Genomic DNA, 19,485 nt, shown 5'->3' with positions numbered 1-19,485 from the left:
CTAGGAGATGAAGGTGGAAGTTTGTGTCCAGTGAACCCAGGCCTCCTCCCTCCTCCTGCCTCTCCTCCCAGATACCAGCTGATGGGAAAACTGAGTTCTTCCATGGAAGGTACCCAGAGTCCATAACCCAGCACTCTTAGACACTCAGGATATAAGGCACTTCCGGATGCTGGGCTCCAAGAACTCCAGGCTGGACTTTCGGCCCCAGAGAATTGAAGATTTGGCCATGACCTTCATTTTTGCAGACAGGAATAAATGATTTATTTGCAAGACAGGCCTGAACTGGGTTAGACCTAGCCCGGGAGAGCTGCCTTGGGCTCCCGCAACCAAGGCAGCCAGGGACCTGCCTGACTGCTGAAATCATCAACAGCTCCATGATTACCTAACCAAGGGTGGAGAATGTATTGATCTAAGCTAATGACCCGTAGGCAGGCAGAAATGAAATTTATAATCAATATTGAATTACATCGACTCCACTGATCCCTGGCTCCTGGTGAATGGCTTGCTAATCTGAACAGGAGCAGAGGCAGCAAACCTAGGGCCAGCTGCTCCCAGACGAGGTCCAATAGAGGGAATAGAGGCCTCCCAAGGCCTCAGCCTGCAGCAAAGAGAAACAGTACTCACCACCGTTCATTCTTTCAGTGCTTCTCTGTTTACAAAGCACTTTCAAAGTGTCATTCATTTCTTCCTCACCATGGTCTAGGAAGTGGATAAGATTTGTATTTTGCTCTCATTTTATGTGGAAACCTGGGGCTCCAAGAGGCTAAGGAGCCTCCAAATCCTGTGCCCTTTCCATGACCTCAGTTGGCCTCTCACTCCCACCACCAAACTAGGAAAAGTAGGAAAACTACATTCCGTGTTTCCTGCTCCTACTTGCGCTCCTCTGATTACAGGAGTGGAATCAGTGATCTTGTGCCCTTAAACCTTTCATCATGTGGAAACAGGCCATGGGTAGGAGAAATCCTGCTGGCAGATTTCTTCCAGCCCAGGAAGATCATCTTTAGAGGCACAAGGTCTCTTGGATTTGATCTTTCCCATCTTCTTTGAACTTGAGGATTCCTGTCTTACATCCACTCATTCATTCAGCAAGCATTTGAGAGGCTCTCTGCTACGTTCCAGGAATCAAGCATGAGGAGGGCACCCTCTCTGGCCATGAGAAGCTCACAGATCAACACAGAGATTTGAGAGGCATGTGTCTGGCCAGAAGTGTGTGCCATCTATGGGGTGGCATGATGGATGGCAGGCAAGCCCCTGCTTTGGGAACCTGCTAGAGGAGTCTTCACATAGTAGGAAACGGCTGCACCAACACTTCAAGCGTGTCAGGGCTCATCAGGCGGGCAAGCACAGAGGTGCAGCTGCCTGGCACAAAGTGGCCTTTGTGGGGACCAGTCGTTGATCTGGAAAGAGTGGGGTGTGTGGTATGAGTGGGAAGTGAAGCTGGAGACCTGACTGCACACAGGCTCACCGAGGCCGTCTCATCTTCCCGACTTCATACCTATGTCGATGATGGCTAAAGCATAGCCTCTTCGAAGGAGTTGCAGCAAGAGGGATCCCACCATGGCAGGATGGTTGGAGGTCCAGCCTGTGGCTAGAGGTTAGGTGATGTCGATCAGGCTTGTCCTTCTCAAAGAAAGGGCTTTTTCATTAGTCTTGGTAGGAAGGGGTTAGGGTTTGGTCTGTTCTAGGGCAGGGACATGGGTCCTGTGAGAGTCAGAGTTAAGAGCCTGGGAGCCAGACTTTCTGGGTTTAACCCCATGCTCTCTCATCCTGCGTGTCTTCCTGTTCCATCTGCTGGGCACACCCTTTCTCCCTCCCAGCCTTCCATAGTGTAGGGGAGGAAAAACTTTTCCTCTACCCCCTTAAGTTCTGCACCTGAGGCCTGCTGATTAAATTGCTAAAAGATTAACAGGAGAAAAGACATATACATTTTATTGATAGTTTTAAGTGTATGGGCAGGTGCTTTATAGAAAAGAGGCAGTTAAACCCAGGGTCAGTAAACTGTGGGAAGGTGACGAGGAAAATGGTAGATAAGCGTTGTTTAGTAAGGTTCATTATGCAGACTCAAGTCGTCTCCTGATGATAAGAATCTCATTCTCCTTTTCCTGGTACAGGAGTTGCAAGGCACCTTTACAAAGGGAAATTTATGCCCTGCTTTTGAACAGAAAGGGGGAGGGAAAAGAGCTCTTCCTGTGTGCTGTTCCTCAGTTGCCTTCAGCTCAAAATAATCAGTATGCCAAAGTGGCATATTTGGGGGTGGCATAACCTGGTCCCTTTTAACAGCTTAGTCCATTCTTTCATCCCGCTTCAGCCTCACTTCTGGCCTCCCAACCTCCCAGCCTGACTTCCTTGCTGCTGCCTTCACGCTCTCATTTCCCCTTATATGTGCCGAGATGACAGACTCTTGTATTTGGATGTCTCTGTTCTCCTTTTACTTGTACCATGGCAGGCATGTGCCTTTCGTTTCCATACTCCAGTGGCTTGCACAGGGTGGACACCCAGGAGGCCCTATAAGCCCCATGAATGCATAAAAGAATACTGGATCCAGTTGCACCCGGGGGTTCACACTGCATGGAAGTGCAGGTCAAGCAGTTTGGGGGGGTGCCCTGCCTCCTGCACCCCCTCGCTGAAGACCAGCACCAGCTGAGTCAGGAAACAGACCCAGGAAGAGCCAATAAAAATAATGGTAAAGAAAGTGATCTTTTATATTGATGTTTTGAAAGCATTAAAATAATCATTTTGGAAAAAATCCAAACTTTCTAGACTCCCTCAGAGTTATATTAAAATTAATCCTTTTTACTTAAGGGGGGTGGTAGGTTTCCCCTTTGTCCTTCACCTGTCAGGCCCCTAAGTGAGACCCATTAGGAGCACCTGGCTGATTCTCTAGACCCCTCAGATGGGGGACTTAGCAAAGAACAGATGACCAAGGGGAGCCCAGAAAGAAGCTAAGTAACTAAACAAAATTTTTAAAGGTAGGGGGCACTCAGGAGCCATCCTGTAATAAATCATCTGCGGCTCATGCAGTGCTCCCAGGACAGCACAGGAACCTGGCGAGGCCCCCGTGCCCTTAGCTGCAAATTGCATTAACTTCATGAAACCGGCTCCTCCGGCCCCCTGCAGAGTGCCCCTTCCATTACCTCACCTCTCTCTTCTCCATTAATCTTTCTGCCTCAATACTTATCCTTTAAATCAGTTCAGCTCTGAGAGCCATCTTGCTCCTTCCCCAGCCCGGCTTTAAAATCCCATTGATTTTATAAATCAATTGTGTTTTAGTTCACGTGCGGCCACTCCTCCACGCTCTCGGGACTGCACTAACAGAGCTACAGATGGAAAAACAGGGTGCCGATGCCCCAGCAGGTGCCAAGGCCAGTGCTGCCACAGCGTGGTCGTAAGGCCCTGAGAACGATCAGGTGTGCTAGGTGTGCATCTCCTAAATAGGCCCTGAGATGAGCAGTGTATGTGGTAGTTTCGTAAGCAGGTGCTCCCAAGGGACACCAGTGAGGGGTGGCAGCGGGGGAGCAGCACCGGGACGGGGAGAGCCAAGCTGGGGTGCAAAGCCGGTAAAGGAGGGGTCTCAGCCTGAGCCCCAGGGAGACTCTGAACGTGAATTGCACCTCTTTATCCCTCCAAGTGGCGTCCAGCTAGAAACAAGGCTGCAGGGGCTTTCAGGCTCCCACATGCATGAGTCTTTGGCCAAGGGCTGCGGGGCGAGGGAGGGATGTAAATTCCTGGGCACTTCCAGTTCTCCCACTGCCTGCTCAGAATGGCTCCAATAACCCAAGGGCAGACTTCAAAACGGGCCAGCAGCCCTGAAAAACCACCCGGGGTAAGCTGTTGGAAGTAAGGGCGCATAAAGACAGGAAAAAGGAATCAAGGGAATTTGGGCAGAGCTCTGACATGTTCCACTGTGTAAGGTATCTTTAATGTGTTCTCAGCCATTTCCAAGATGCGGCAGCTGCCAGGTATTCTCGTTGAAACACTGGGGGAGTGAATGACCTGCACACCCTTGCTGAGCCCCTCCTTATGCGAGATGGGGTGAAGCAGACGGGCTGGATTAGACCCAGGCCCAGTGGAGGGGCTCACCTACAGAGAGGGGGCCCCCGACCTGATCCCATAGAAGGTCCACAGGTGGGCCTGGGCCATGCTTCCATGAAGCGTCATCTGTTCAGCCTGGAAGCTCCAAGTAGGCAGAGGCTAGGCATCTCTTTGTGTTGTGGTCCACAGCCCAGCGCAGTGCTTGTTGCAGATAAATATGCATAAACATTTATCAAACTTGTGATATTTTAATTGCTATTTTAGATCTCCTGAGGGGATTTAGCTCCATTCCAAAAGAGCTCTCTCTTTTAAAGTTTTTATTTTAATTTATGGAAGCAATGCATGTATAAAACCACAATACTACAGCCCCATCCTCCCCTTCATGACCAAAGTCACCGTTACAGGTGTGACATGTTCCTTCTATGCAAATGCATGTACCCACTGAATATACTTTGTGAATATACCTTTTGTTTAAGGGGTTGTGTTTTTCTTCCCTTTTTATGTAGTTTTATAATTTGTGTATTTTTCTGCTATTTGCTCTCTTCGACCGCTATAATAGAACTTAAGTAAATATTAAAGCAGAAGAGGGGAGATGGAAAGGTTGGGGATATATCTTCTTAAGGGTGGTCAGGAAGTCCTCACTGAGAAAATGGCATTTGAATAAAGAACAAAGGGGCTGAGAGGAAGCCCTATGGGGCCAGGGATGGCAGGTGCAGAGCCAGGAGGCCAGTGCATGCTGGCCTGTTTGAGGAACAGCAGAGGCCAGTGTGGCCAAGAGCAGGGAAGTGCAAGCAGGTCCGAGAGGCCACATGGCCAGGTCCCAAGGACCCTTGTAGGCTGTAGTGATGGCTCCTACTTTTACTCTGAGTGAGAGGGGGAGTCCTGCAGGGTTTTCATAGGGAAGTCACATGGTCTAACTCCCATCTTTAAAAACTGTCTCTGGCTGCCCTGTTAAGAAACTGCACTGGGGGGATGGCAGATGGCAGACTGGAGAAGAGGCTGTAGCAGTAACTCAAGTGAGAAATGATGGTGGCTGGGAATAGGCATGTCTGATAGTGTTTCCATTGACTGAGATGGGGGAAACAATGAGAGGAGTAGGTTTGGGGGTCGGGAAAGACCAGGAGTTGAGCTTTGCCATGAGATGCTGGAGGTGGATGGTGTGATGGCCGCCTGGGTCTGGGGTTCAGGGCTGAGCTCTGCACAGGTGCCTTCCACACATCGATGGTGTTTTAATCCATGAGATGGAAGGAGATCACCGAGACAGTGAGTGTGGACAGAAATAGAGTCCAAGGACTAGCCCCTGGTGCTGGACTTTAAGAGGTGGGGATGATGAGACTGAGAGTAGGAGCCAGTGAAGAAGGGGAGAGGCAGGAGAGAGTGATCTTGGAAGCCAAGGGTAAAAATGGTCACAGAGGCAGGAAGGATCAACTGGGGTCAGGTGGTATAAGGGGAAGGAATGGATGGGCTGACTTGACCTTGGATTAAGCACTGTGAGGGTCATTGGTGGCCTTGATAAGAGCAGTTTTGGTGGTACAGAGGTAGGGGAAGGCTGACAGGGTGGGATCAAAAGAGAACAGGAAGCAGTTAGGGATGATGAAAAAATTCTAGAAATGAATGGTGGTGATGGTTACATAGCAATGTGAATGTACTTAAAGCCACAGTAAACTGTACACTTAAAAATGGTTCAAATGGTCAACTTTATGTTAAGTGTATTTTACTACAATAAAAAAGGAGAGGGACTTCCCTGGTGGCGCAGTGGTTAGGAATCCGCCTGCCAATGCAGGGGACACGGGTTCGAGCCCTGGTCCGGGAAAATCCCACATGCCATGGAGCAACTAAGCCCATGCGCCACAAAAAAAAAAAAAGGAGAATCGGAGAGGAATTGGAAAGAATGAAGACACCTCTTCTGAGGTGTTCGTTGAAGAGGGGAGCTAACCGTGTTCGCTCATATACATTCATCTCATTCTTTTTAACTTCTGTTGTGCATCCTGTAATGTGAATACAGCACAGTTTATTTGGCTATTTTCCTATTGTTGGGCATTTGGGTTTTTCCATTATTAGGGATCACTCAGTGTGCTCCAAGGGCATCCTTGGGCGTGACTACCTAGGCACTTGTGGTTCTTTTTGCAGGAAAGAGGTAAGACATGGAATTTGCTGGGTTATAGAGTGGGCATGTTTTCAGTTTTAATAAACACAGCCCAATTGCCTTCTATAAAGTAGCTTACAATAACTCACAACCCATGATATTACTGAATTTTAAAAATGTACCTCCCTAAAGGGTACACAGTACTGCATCATAAAATAGCTATAATTTGTACTTCCCCCTGATTACTACTGAAATCCAGCATCACTACACATCTTTATTGGCTGTTTGTGTTTCCTCTTTGTACATTCACTTCTTTAATTTCTTCAACTCTGACAAACAAAAGATTTACACTTCCCAATCAGAGCAGAAAAGGAAATAAAAGGAATCCAAATCGGAAAAGAAGAAGTAAAGCTGTCACTGTTTGCAGATGACATGATACTACACATAGAGAATCCTAAAGATTCTATCAGAAAACTACTAGAGCTAATCAATGAATTTGGTAGAGTAGCAGGATACAAAATTAATGCACAGAAATCTCTTGCATCCCTATACACTAATGATGAAAAATCTGAAAGAGAAATTAAGGAAACACTCCCATTTACTATTGCAACAAAAAGAATAAAATAACTAGGAATAAACCTACCTTAGGAGACAAAAGACCTGTATGCAGAAAACTATGACACTAATGAAAGAAATTAAAGATGATGAAAACAGATGGAGAGTTATACTATGTTCTTGGATTGGAAGAATCAACATTGTGAAAATGACTCTACTACCCAAAGCAATCTACACATTCAATGCAATCCCTGTCAAACTACCACTGGCATTTTTCACAAAACTAGAGCAAAAAATTTCACAATTTGTATAGAAACACAAAGGACCCCGAATAGCCAAAGCAATCTTGAGAACGAAAAACGGAGCTGGAGGAATCAGTCTCCCTGACTTCGGACTATACTACAAAGCTACAGTAATCAAGACAGTATGGTACTGGCACAAAAACAGAAAGATAGATCAATGGAACAGGATAGAAAGCCCAGAGATAAACCTACACACATATGGTCACCTTAATTTTGATAAAGGAGGCAAGAGTATACAATGGAGAAAAGACAGCCTTTCAATAAGTGGTGCTGGGAAAACTGGACAGCTACATGTAAAAGAATGAAATTAGAACACTTCCTAACACGATACACAAAAATAAACTCAAAATGGATTAAAGACCTAAATGTAAGGCCAGACACTATAAAACTCTTAGAGGAAAACATAGGCAGAACACTCTATGACATAACTCACAGCAAGATCCTTTTTGACCCACCTCCTAGAGAAATGGAAATGAAAACAAAAATAAACAAATGGGACCTAATGAACCTTAAAAGCTGTGCACAGCAAATGAAACCATAAAAAAGATGAAAAGACAACGCTCAGAATGGGAGAAAATATTTGCAAACAAAGCAACTGGCAAAGAATTAATCTCCAAAATATACAAGCAGCTCATGCAGCTCAATATCAAAAAAAAAACCAACCCAATCAAAAAGTGGGCAGAAGACCTAAACAGACATTTCTCCAAAGAAGATATACAGACTGCCAACAAACACATGAAAGAATGCTCAACATCACTAATCATTAGAGAAATGCAAATCAAAACTACAATGAGGTATCAACTCACACTGGTCAGAATGGCCATCATCAAAAAATCTACAAAGAGTAAATGCTGGAGAGGGTGTGGAGAAAAGGGAACCTTCTTGCACTGTTGGTGGGAATGTAAATTGATACAGCCACTATGGAGAACAGTATGGAGGTTCCTTAAAAAACTAAAAATAGAACTACCATACAACCCAGCAATCCCACCACTGGGCATATACCCTGAGAAAACCGTAATTCAAAAAGAGTCATGGGGCTTCCCTGGTGGCGCAGTGGTTGGGAGTCCACCTGCCGATGCAGGGGACACGGGTTCGTGCCCCAGTCCAGGAAGATCCCACATGCCGCGGAGCAGCTGGGCCCATGAGCCATGGCCGCTGGGCCTGTGCGTCCGGAGCCTGTGCTCCGCAACAGGAGAGGCCACAACGGTGAGAGGCCCACGTACCGCAAAAAAAAAAAAAGAGTCATGTACCACAATGTTCATTGCAGCATTATTTACAGTAGCCAGGACATGGAAGCAACCTAAGTGTCCATTGACAGATGAATGGATAAAGAAAATGTGGCACATATATACAATGGAATATTACTCAGCCATAAAAATAAATGCAATTATAATTACAAAAGCAAAAAAAAAAGAAATGCAATTGAGTCATTTGTAGTGAGGTGGATGGACCTAGAGTCTGACATACAGAGTGAAGTAAGTCAGAAAGAGAAAAACAAATACTGTATGCTAACACATATATATGGAATCTAAAAAAAAAAAAAAAAAAGGTTCTGATAAACCTAAGGGCAGGACAGGGATAAAAACATAGACATAGAGAATGGACTTGAGGACACAGCAAGGGGGAAGGGTAAGCTGGGATGAAGTGAGAGAGTAGCATTGACATATATACACTACCGAATGTAAAATAGATAGCTAGTGGGAAGCAGCTGCGTAGCACAGGGAGAGCAGCTCGGTGCTTTGTGACCACCTAGAGGGGTGGGATAAGGAGGGTGGGAGGGAGACGCAAGAAGGATGGGATATGGGGTTATACGTATGCATATAGCTGATTCACTTTGTTATACAGCAGTAACTAACACAACACTGTAAAGCAATTATACTCCAACAAAGATGTTAAAAAATAATGTTTTACACTTCCTTGATAGGAAAAGGGCATGCGAGTTCTCTGGCAGTCCAGTGGTTAGGACTCAGCGCTCTCACTGTTGCGGCCTGGGTTCAGTCCCTGGTTGGGGAACTAAGATCCTGCAAGCCACACAATGAAGCCAAAAAAAAAAAAAAAAAAAAAATCAGGGCTGGCCCTGCACCTTGATGCTGCCTGCATAGGCCTTTGTCCTATGATAATGAATGAACCTTTGGGTCCTTGCATTCCATTTCCTCCACCCAGGGTTCTGACCTTCTGAGTTGGAGTGACTGTTGCTGTCACCTTGCGGACACTTGGGCGCTTTTCTGTGCAGGCTGCTTTTCTCCTCCCTTCCTGGCATCTCTGAGCTGAAGCACTTAGGGCCCCGCTCAGTATCGGTTTTGCTTGGGAAGGATTGTAGCATCCTCGGTGACCAACACTGACTGGGCTTTGAATCCTGGCTTCGCCACATAACAACATTGTTGTGTAACCTTCAGCTTTCTTCCTCTGAGTCTCAGTCAGAACATCTGAGAACTCAGGATTATTCTGAGGAATAAGTGAAATTACTCATGTCAGCTGCTGCGCTCCCACCCCCAACTCTGGCCCTTGCAGGCACTTAGGCATGTCCGTCCCTTCCACTGCCACCCACCCTACCCTCACCTGTCCACCCATCGAGGTCCTTCTTTCTCCCATTTTGACCCCTCTTGGGCCAGCATTTCTAGGAAAGCCAGCCCAGTGCTAATGCAATGAGGGCCGAGTCTACCAACACCCAGCGGCTGTTCCAAGCTAAGCCCCCATCACCACCTGAGCAGGCCCTGAGGAGGGAGAATTTGTATTCACAGACAAGGCTGTGCCACTTATGCGTGGTGTGACCCCTGTTGCTGAAGAACACTTGTTGTAAGCATTAGATGAGCAATTCATGAAGGTTTTTAGCGCAGTGTCATTCAGCAGATCCTGACTGAGTGCTTCCTATGTGCTGGGCGCTGACCTGCAGCACCTCTCTCCTGAGCTGGCTCCGTCCCCCGCGTCGCATTTCCCCTGGACACATCCTCTTGGATGTCAGAGAGACTGCAAAATCTAACACGTGCACCATCTTGCTGCCCCTCCTTGACTGCTGGCCTGTCCCCCTCTCCATGCCATCAGCCATCAGCCCCGCCTCCTAAATGTCTCTCAGGGTGGCCCCTCCTCTCCACCCTCCCAGAGACTCACCCCCAGCCTCTACCCTCTGTCTCTCCTCCCCTGGCTTGTCCTGTCAGCTTTCCCAGTTTCCCAACAGCCTAGCTTCCAAGTAAGGATCTCAGGCCTCCAGGGCTCCTGGATGAGTCTGCAGGCCCTGTGCTCAGGGTCTCCTTGCTCAGAACTGACTGCCTGGACCGAGACCCCAGATTCTGAATTTAGGATTGCTCCAAACAGGCATGTGCTCACACACCTCACAAGCTTGCAAACACACTCACACTCATACACATTCACACATATGCATGCACCCACACTCTCAGACATACTTACAAACATACCCTCATTGTACACTCACAATGACACACACATGTGTGCACACACTTGCACACTGCAGCCTGCACACACACACACATTCACAAGCATATATGCTTGCAAACACACGGATGCACATGCACACTCACACATGCACATACTCGTACACACTCATGCCCATACATACTTACATACGAGAAAAAACACACACTCATGCACACAGATTTTCCCAGGAGGGAGTTGGACCCCCTCTCTCTCCATGGCCCTCAGTTCTGGGGAGAGGTAGATACATGCACTGCACAAACAACACTACTGTACACCAGACTGTTATTCACACTATTCTAAAGGTGAAATTGAAGTGGAGAGAAAGAGACTAATTTTAGTGGAGTGACTCTTGGAGAGCTACATGAAGGAGGTGCAACGGGACCCAAATGTTGAGTGGAAAGTAGGACTTTGACAGTGAAGATGAGCAAAAGGGCATTACGCTGGGGAGTTGTCCAGGGTGACTAGACCCCAGGGCAGTGATTATTGGAATCACCTGGGCTGCTTCAACATCCAGATTCCAGGTCCTTCCCCCGGAAGTTGTGTTTCAACAAACCTGGAGACCGGATCTCCTAAGGTCCCAGGTAGGCGTTTTCAACAAACCTGGAGACCGGATCTCCTAAGGTCCCAGGTAGGCGTTTTCAACAAACCTGGAAACCGGATCTCCTAAGGTCCCCGGTAGGCGTAATATGCAGGCACCTTCGGCAGCCGTTAGCCCTGGGCTGACAGGGAGGCGCATGGTTAGGCAGGGGTGGCGCTGTCCCGTGAACTGATCGTGACGGCCAGGCTGGGGTTGGATTTTACTCTGCACGTCATTGATAAATGCCCTAACTACTGTGGAGAAAAGGAGTAAAGCTGATTATATCTGCGTTTAGAAAGATTTCCTCGGCAGCTGCGTATCTCTTCTGGAGACTCCAGCAGAGGGCAGGGAGCGAGAGGAAGGCGTCCAGGCGAGGGATGGTAAGAATTCGAATTGATTCAGTAAAACAGAAGTGAAAAGAAAGAAGAGTGCAGGGCTTCCCTGGTGGCGCAGTGGTTGAGAGTCCGCCTGCCGATGCAGGGGACACGGGTTCGTGTCCTGGTCTGGGAAGATCCCACATGCCGCGGAGCGTCTGGGCCCGTGAGCCATGGCCACTGAGCCTGCGCGTCCGGAGCCTGTGCACCGCAACGGGAGAGGCCACAACGGTGAGAGGCCCGCGTACCGCAAAAAAAAAAAAAAAAGAAAGAAAGAGTGCAAAGAGAGAATCTTCAGAATTTGCACACTAATTGGCCGTGGGACTTGATGGGGAGGGGTTTGTCAAAGCAACTCCAAGATGTCAAGATTGGCCGGTCCCAGTCATGAATCCTTGGTGAGCAGGGAGTGGGGAGCAGGCTTGGGAGATGTGAGTAGGCAGTAGACGTTGAATTTGAACATGGGCACAGGCGACCATGAACCATCCCTATGGAGATGTCCCCCATTGGAGATGGTTTAACGTGAGCCTGAAGTTTCAGAGAAAGATCTGGGCAGAAATAAAGACGTGGACTCATGATGGAATGGAGGGCAGCTGGGGCAGCCCTGGGCAACAGCAGGACTTTCGGGGAGAACAGGAGGAACTGAGGCCAGAACGGGCTGGGCAGGTGGTAAGAGACGTGGGTGTACCAGGCAGTTGGGCTCTGCAGGGGGGGCGGAAGGAGGAGCTTCAGGAAGAGGGTAATCAATGTGCCTGAGCACCAAAGGGTCTCAGAGGCTGAGAATCAGAACCAGACTGTCGGATTTCATCAGAGCAGTTTCCAGGAGAGGACAAAACCTCCAAATGCAAGGGGTTGGCAGGGACTGGGGGGTGAGGAAGGAGAGACTGGGAGTGTGGTCCATCCTCTCAGGAGATGCTTGTCAGTGCGAATAGGTGACCACATCAACCCGGCACACTCGTTGATCTGAGCCAAGAGGTAGCAAATGCTACTCCTGTTCCTTCCTTGCAAATTGGAGTGCCCCCTCCCCTGAGGTGGGTCATCCTTCAAGGCTCAGCCTAGGCACTCCTCCTCTGGGTGGCTCTGCAAATGTCTACAGCGGAAAGGTGCACCTTCATTTAAGTGTCTGCAGCCTTTGCCCGTCCACGTGGCCTGTGGCTCTTCCATCTCTGTGTGGCTCTTCTTTGTGTTATTTCTCCTGCCAGCCTTGGGGCTCTGGGGGAACGCAAACAACTTGGGGTTCTGCCCCATACCTGGAGGAGCTCCGCAGACTTGGAAGGGATGGATGAATGAACGAGTGAATGAATGATTGTGCTTGTGAGCCGAAGAACTTGACTTTGAGGAGGGCAAAGAGCACCCTGCTCCTCCCCAGGTCACAGGCCTGCTCCTGGGCCAGAAACTCCAGAGACTCCCCGTAGTTCTGGAGCCTTAGAAGGTTAGAGCTGTTTCAGTTGAAATCTTGGCTTAAATGTTTACAGAACTGGAATATTTACATGGCTTGATTCAAGGAAATGCTGAAGACAGGAACAGTGGTTATTAATAAATCATAACAACAACGATTTTCCTTTCAAGATGCTCTATGGGCCTTATGAGTAATATCTGTGTGATTGACCGGCTGGGGGACAATCCAGGCTGGCTGGGCAGCCTAAGTAGCATCTGCAGGAAGCGCCTCCCTGGTGAACTGAGGGGAGCAGGGGCTGGCCTCTCCTCTCCTCCACTGGAGCCCTGCTTCTGTCAAGGAGAGTTGATTCTGCAAATCAACTATACTTCAATTTAAAATAAAAGAGTAAGCCAAAGTAGCCCATGATGTTTGACAACCATGTCTTACATCCGTTACCTGCCTGGTGTGGTGATGAGAGCCACAAGTGCAGAACTAGATAAGACGTCATGTCCTCCCATCCCTACCCCTCAGTCTAGAGGGGCAGAAAGGCAACCACACAGATTAATAAATACCAGCCATGGACCACATGTCCTGGTGGAGGAGGGAAGGACTATCTGGAAGAGATCAGAAGGAAGGTTCTGTAGAGTTGGATCTTGAAGGATAGATAGGAGCTCACCATGCAGCCAAGCCAGAAATTGAGTAGGAAAAGGATGGAAGAAACAACTGGGGGTTGCAGGGACCGCGCGTTCCAATCATAAGTTAGGATCTGTGGTCTAAGAATTGTAAGTGTGATTACATTTGGACTCAGAGTTGTTCCTCCAAAGTTCAGGATGGCCCCTCCTAGCGACCACTGCAGCAGTATCCTTGATACTGGCCAGAGAGAGGAGAGAAGCTTTCCCCAGGACAGAGGGGAGAGCGAGGGGAAGGGGTAGGGGAGGCATGGGAGGGGCAAGAACTCAATCACTGTGAAGGGCAGTACCAACCCTGGCAGAGCGCTGCTCAGTGGTATCTGCGGAGCAGGAGTGCTCGAGGCACTCGGTGGCTCTAGGTAGGAGGGACGGCCCCTTCACCCTGCCAGGGAGCCGTCGACAAGTCACAGCAAGCAACTGTCGCAGAGGCCCTGCTGTGCAGGCCCAGCTGCCAGGATGATCCCAGGGAAGCAGCAAGGTGGTTTGCCAGGTGGGATGGGGGTTCTGGGCAATGGTGCTGAGATCTGATGCTGCCAGGGGAGAGGTGCCACGCAGGTACCAGGGGGGGAGTCTGCTGGGGCCAGCTCCCTCGGGGCCTGAGTGACAGGAACCTGCTAGAATGTGAGCTCTAGCAGGATCCAGATGTTTATGTTTCTTATTTTTCTTGTTTCTTACTGCTTTTTCCCCAGCACCTATAACAGTGATTGGTACATAGTAGGTACTAATAAATAGTTGCTGAATGAATGAATGAGTCATTGAACAAATGGAAAGCTGGATGGATGGATGGGTGCATGGAGGCATGGATGGATGAACAGACCTGGGGGAAGGCAGAATCTTGGATCCCAGAGACAAAGCAGAAACTAATCAGGCAGGCTGTGCACTCCCCTAGGTGGATGACCTTGGGCTGCGGTGCTGAGGGGTCCCAACCCATGTTCCTTTGAACCCAAGGGGGAGATAGGCCAAGCATGATCATGCCCTACTGGCCGAAGCTCCCATACTCTGGTCACCGGGCAGCTGGGATGCCAGGGTGGGGCAAGGACTGACCCCTGGCCTGCCATCCTTCGTGCTCACTGTGTGTGTGCTTGGCTTCCAGCCCGCTCCAAAAGCCTGGTGATGGGGGAGCAGAGCCGGAGCCCTGGGCAGCCACCCTGCCCCCGCAGGCTGGGCCCCGTCCTGAAGGCGGGCTGGCTGAAGAAGCAGAGGAGCATAATGAAGAACTGGCAGCAACGCTGGTTCGTACTGCGTGGGGATCAGCTCTTCTACTACAAGGACAAAGATGAGAGCAAGCCCCAGGTGAGGAGCGTGCGTCCTGTGTCCAGCGGGCATCACAGCGGGGCTCCAGGCGGGGGTGGGCGGGCGTGTTTAACTACGTCCAGGAGAGGGGAGAAGGCAGAGAGTGACCCTCCCGTCAGCACCTCCACCCCTCAAGCACCAAGCCCCTGACTCCACTCAGCATAACATTTCAATGGGATTTCCAAAGTGAGCTTTATCCCCTGCTACCACGTTCCGGGTATCACACCTTGTTTCACTGTGACACATCCACAGCTTCAGTGATGGAAATGTTTCCTTATAATGGTGATAGAGAACATCCGTCCATGGCTTAAAAATACAACTCTTCCTCATGTCCTTTTCAGCCTCTTAGTGCTTCCAAGGAGGACACAGGTGCACACATTCCATTCCTTCCATTATGCAGGGAAACGGGCGCCCAGACAAATCTAACGTCATACTGAATTCTGGCTCGTGGTGAAACCCCTGTGCCAGAGGCCTCTGCCTCTCAGGGGCCTGTAAGGCACTGTAAGCTCCACCTCAGGCGCTTAACACGTCTGCCTTTCTACCCAGTTCCACTAAGTTCGCTCACTCAGAGCAGTCGGTGGCCTCCTCCGCCATGGTGCAGCCTGGTCACAGTTGCCCTGTGCAGACATCATAACCGAGCGCTCTGCATGCTGCCGGCCATGGTGACTGGGCTTGCGGAGCTTGGGAAAGCTAACCCTTGTTATGGGATTCAGACAGAGAAAGGATGTCTGGGAGCTACCCTCGCTTCTCTTGGGGAAAATGGGGAAGGGAACTTGAAGGACTTCTTCCAAAGGTGGCTCCTAGTCATTGATCCAAGTTGGAAAGAAAAGAGAGATCCCCTTGTTTGGGGTCAGGGGTCACAGAGCTTTGCAGGGCTGTAGCCTGTGCACATCCAGCAGTTCCACGGTGTGCTTGGGGGCCTGGGGGGCTGGGAGGGGGCTCTGTGATGGGCAAGGTGGAAGGAGGTAGCTGGGCACAGCACGGTATCACGTCGTCAACACAGCGAGAAAATGACCCTGTCACTCCTCTTCCAAATTTTCTGAGTATGAAGAAGGAATTGTCCTATCTTTAGCACTTCTCCAATACTTGGGACCCTCCCTTAAAAACATGGGACTCTGGGGGTGGGAAGGAGCAGGCCTCATCTCAGAGACCTCAGTGGCACTAGTCACCAGCTGCAAGTAAATAACTTTCTGTCTTCACTGTATTTATTCTAGTGGTTAACTTTTGTTTATGGAAAGCCATACTGGTTTCCATTCGTGAGAGTCATAGCATGTTTTTGTTTCTAAAATATATCTAAGTTAAAAACAAAAAGTGTTGCACAGCAGTGTGAGTGTACTTAATGCTACTGAACTGTACACTTAAAAATCATTGAAATGGAAAATTACATGTTATGTACATTTTAACCACACACAAACAAGTGAGACTGCTTGAGGAAAAGTTTTACATCAATACCAGTAGAGATGAGAGGTGAGGATGACAAGACTCATGAAGGTGGATCGAAGCTAAAGTTTAGGGAACTCTGATCCTGTCCAGCCTCCCAGGCTTTATAAGGAAGGAATAGAACTCCCAGAGAGGTGGAGTGGAACAAACAGGAACTTTGAATTTGATCTGAATTAGGTCAGTCATGCTAGCTAAATAACTTGGTAGAAGTCACTTAATTTTTTTTTTACTTTCAGTTTCATGATTACTAAAATGGAGACATTATTACCTACCTCATGCACTAAGAATTAGATTGTAGAACATATACGCGACGGAGCGCAGATCCTAGCACCTGGGATACTTCAGTCTGGGTACCCTCACGCTACCTCAGCCCTGCCCCTCAGCCTGCTCCCCAGATCAGGAGCCACACCTCTGGCTTGCCCACTGCCATCTTCCTTCTGGCTTCTGTGTTTTGTGTTGAAGACCAGCCTTGGCCTTTCAGTGGCCTCTTGGCTTTCCTGGCTGTCCTTTTGGTGACATGTCACTCTGATGATGGTGATCAAAGTTGCCACAGTCCCTAGCACCTCAGAGCCCTGCCTATGGCCCCTACTGTCATCCCCCTCCTGGCCCGCCCATAGCACCATCTCCTGGGAGAAATGCATTATAATGTTGGGTGAACCCAGTGGACTAAAGTAACAGACTGAGGTCACCAGCCTACGTGTGAACCCCTGCCCCAGGCTTCCCCACATATTCTTCACGGTGAGTCTCAGGTGGCCCTCACCTGTCACTGCAGCTCCAGAAGGAACCTCCATCCCCCAGATTTTCCAGACTGGACATTCTTCTCCCTCACCTGCCACCTTCTCCAGACATCAATGGCTTCTGGTGGAAATAGCTAATTGAATGGAAGTAATGACATCCCCAGTCACCAGCCTGGGCAAAGGAGGAGCCCTGGGGCCTGACCCAAGCTAAACCAGCGCAGTCGTCACCAGGGAGCCATTGGATCCCTGATAGGAGCCAGCGTCTCCAACAGATGCCAGCATCATGCCCAGGGCTCCTCTTTTGGCCTCTCCGGGTCTCTGCCACATCCTCATGGGGGATTATTCTTTTCCATTATCCCCCCTCCCCAGCAAAGCCTGACTGCTCTGGCAGCCCTGTTGCTCAGGTTCCCAATCTCAAGGAGACTCTTGGTCAAATTTGACTCATTTATCTTTATAGTATGACCTCAAACCTACATGCCTGCTGGCAGAATAACCCTCAGATTTCCATTTAATTGCATGAACTACATGTAATGGACTAATTCTCAATATCTGGTTCCTGGAAAAATGGGCCCTGCTCACTGTTTACGGTGATAGAAGTGCCCAGGCAGTGAGCTCCCTCCTAACAGATGGCCTGTCATCTGTCCAGCAGATGTAATTGTGGAGAGGAGGGATGTCCAGCTACCCTTGATGCTGCCCAGAGCGCATACACGTGATAAGGATCACTCCCAGCCCATATTCTTGTTCTCTCTCCAAAGCCCTAGCTCTTCCCTTCTCCCCTTCTCGCATGAAGGTCAGCAGAGGACGTAGAGCACAGAGACGGGGAAAATTCAAGATGGTGGAAGAATTGGCTCAGATGGAAACTCAGATAGAAAGACTAGGCAAAGGTGCTTTAAAACAGAACCTGAAAGTGTGGCCCTGTCCCTCCAGCTTTTCCCAACACATGTCCCTAATAGTTTCCAGCAGACAGATCCTACAGTTTTACTAATAAAAGATTCCAGGTTTTTTCTTCTTAAATACTTTTAGCTTCTGCGAAATGTTTCTTGCACCATGAAAACTCCTGCCACATTCTTTCTTGGTCAGCCTGGTCTGTTTCCACTGTTTGAGGATTCACTTTAAGTCTAGTTATCCCACTCCTTCACTGTGGGTTTCTTGGCTTTGAATAGAAATGGAATAGAATAGAAATGGAAAGTACAACTTCCAAAACGTGAGATGGAAAGAATGTAACAAATTAAATGTGATCATTTCAACAAATGGGCAGAAAATGGAGGGGAGGAAAAAACAAAAGAAAAAGGTAAATAGAAAACAAAAAAGTAAATAAATAAGATAGCAAGGAATAGGAAGAAACCTTTCAGTTGTCATAATAAATGTGAATAGGTCAGATTCATCTGTCTCTTAAAAGACAAAGTGGAAGTCTGGCTTAAAAAAGAGAAAGTAATAAAAAGGTTGAAAAACAAAACAATGGGAAAAACGTAAGCCAGCACATGCAAGCAAAAAGAAAGCAGATTTAGGAATATCAAAATCAAATAGAATAGAATTCAAGGTGATAGGAACAAAAGGGAACAAAAGAAACATTTCATTATAATATAAATAACCTACTGAGAAAATAGAGCAGCTGTGAACTTTTATGTTCTTAATGACATAGCTTTGAAGGATACCTAAACAAAGAAAAAGAATTCTCATTGTTCTCCATTTTTTAAAAAAAAATGAAATTATAGAGACACATTCACTGACAATAGTGCAAAAGAAAAAAAAAGACTTAGAGATTAAGAACAAAATGACAGTGAGTGAGGGTATATATGCAAGAGAGAGAGAAATCTATACACGTGGAAATAAAACACACACATACTTCATAACACCTCCTAAGTTAATAAGAAAGTCAAAACTTAAATTCAAACTTCTAGTCAAGGATGACAGAGTTAAAACCCCCAAAATTCCAATAAAGAGCACTAAAGGTGTGCTTGTGAAGGTCTGGACACACCTAGATGGAGAGGGCAGGAGGGAGACAGCAGCATTCTGGATGCTGGACAGCAGGTGGGTGGGAGGTAGCTGATCAGCAAACCCCAGAGAGCTAAATTCCAAGCCAGCACCACAGAGAGCACAAAAATCCGTTGGGTTTGCAAATCCCCTCACCGCCCAGCAAAGGCTCAGACATTGGCAGGACCAGTTATCTCTGGAAATGAGGGCAAAAGAAGAGCTCCAAACAGGAGTTCTGATTGAAAGTCAGTTTAAAAAGCAGTTAAGAGGGTTCCCTTTTCACCACACCCTTTCCAGCATTTATTGTTTCTAGATTTTTTGATAATGGCCATTCTGACTGACGTGAGGTGATATTGTAGTTTTGATTTGCATTTCTCTAATAATTGGTGATGTTGAGCATCTTTTCATGTGCCTCTTGGCCATCTGTATGTCTTCCTTGGTGAAATGTCTATTTAAGTGGTCCACCCATTTTTTAACTGGATTGTTTGTTTTTTTGATATTGAGCTCCATGAGCTCTTTGTATATTTTGGAGATTAATCCTTTGTCTGTTGTGTCATTTGCACATATTTTCTCCCATTCTGAGGGTTGTCTTTTTCTCTTGTTTATGGTTTCCTTTGCT

The 19,485-nt window shown here is 48.0% G+C and overlaps 1 protein-coding gene across 2 annotated transcripts in view; it reads left to right on the top strand.

The window, feature by feature from the left end:
• The window catches only part of ARHGAP22 (Rho GTPase activating protein 22), a 203,285-nt gene that overhangs the window by 43,844 nt on the left and 139,956 nt on the right, over positions 1–19,485 (top strand). For both annotated transcript variants that reach the window (XM_082673079.1, XM_082673080.1), the window contains exon 2: positions 14,516–14,715. In XM_082673079.1, the coding sequence (XP_082529205.1) occupies positions 14,516–14,715 (200 nt within the window). The remainder of the gene's footprint in view (positions 1–14,515; positions 14,716–19,485) is intronic.

This window comes from Grampus griseus (genome assembly GCF_964374135.1).
Source record: "Grampus griseus genome assembly, chromosome: 16".
NCBI classification, from domain to species: domain Eukaryota; kingdom Metazoa; phylum Chordata; class Mammalia; order Artiodactyla; family Delphinidae; genus Grampus; species Grampus griseus.
This window is presented reverse-complemented; position numbering and strand designations above follow the sequence as displayed.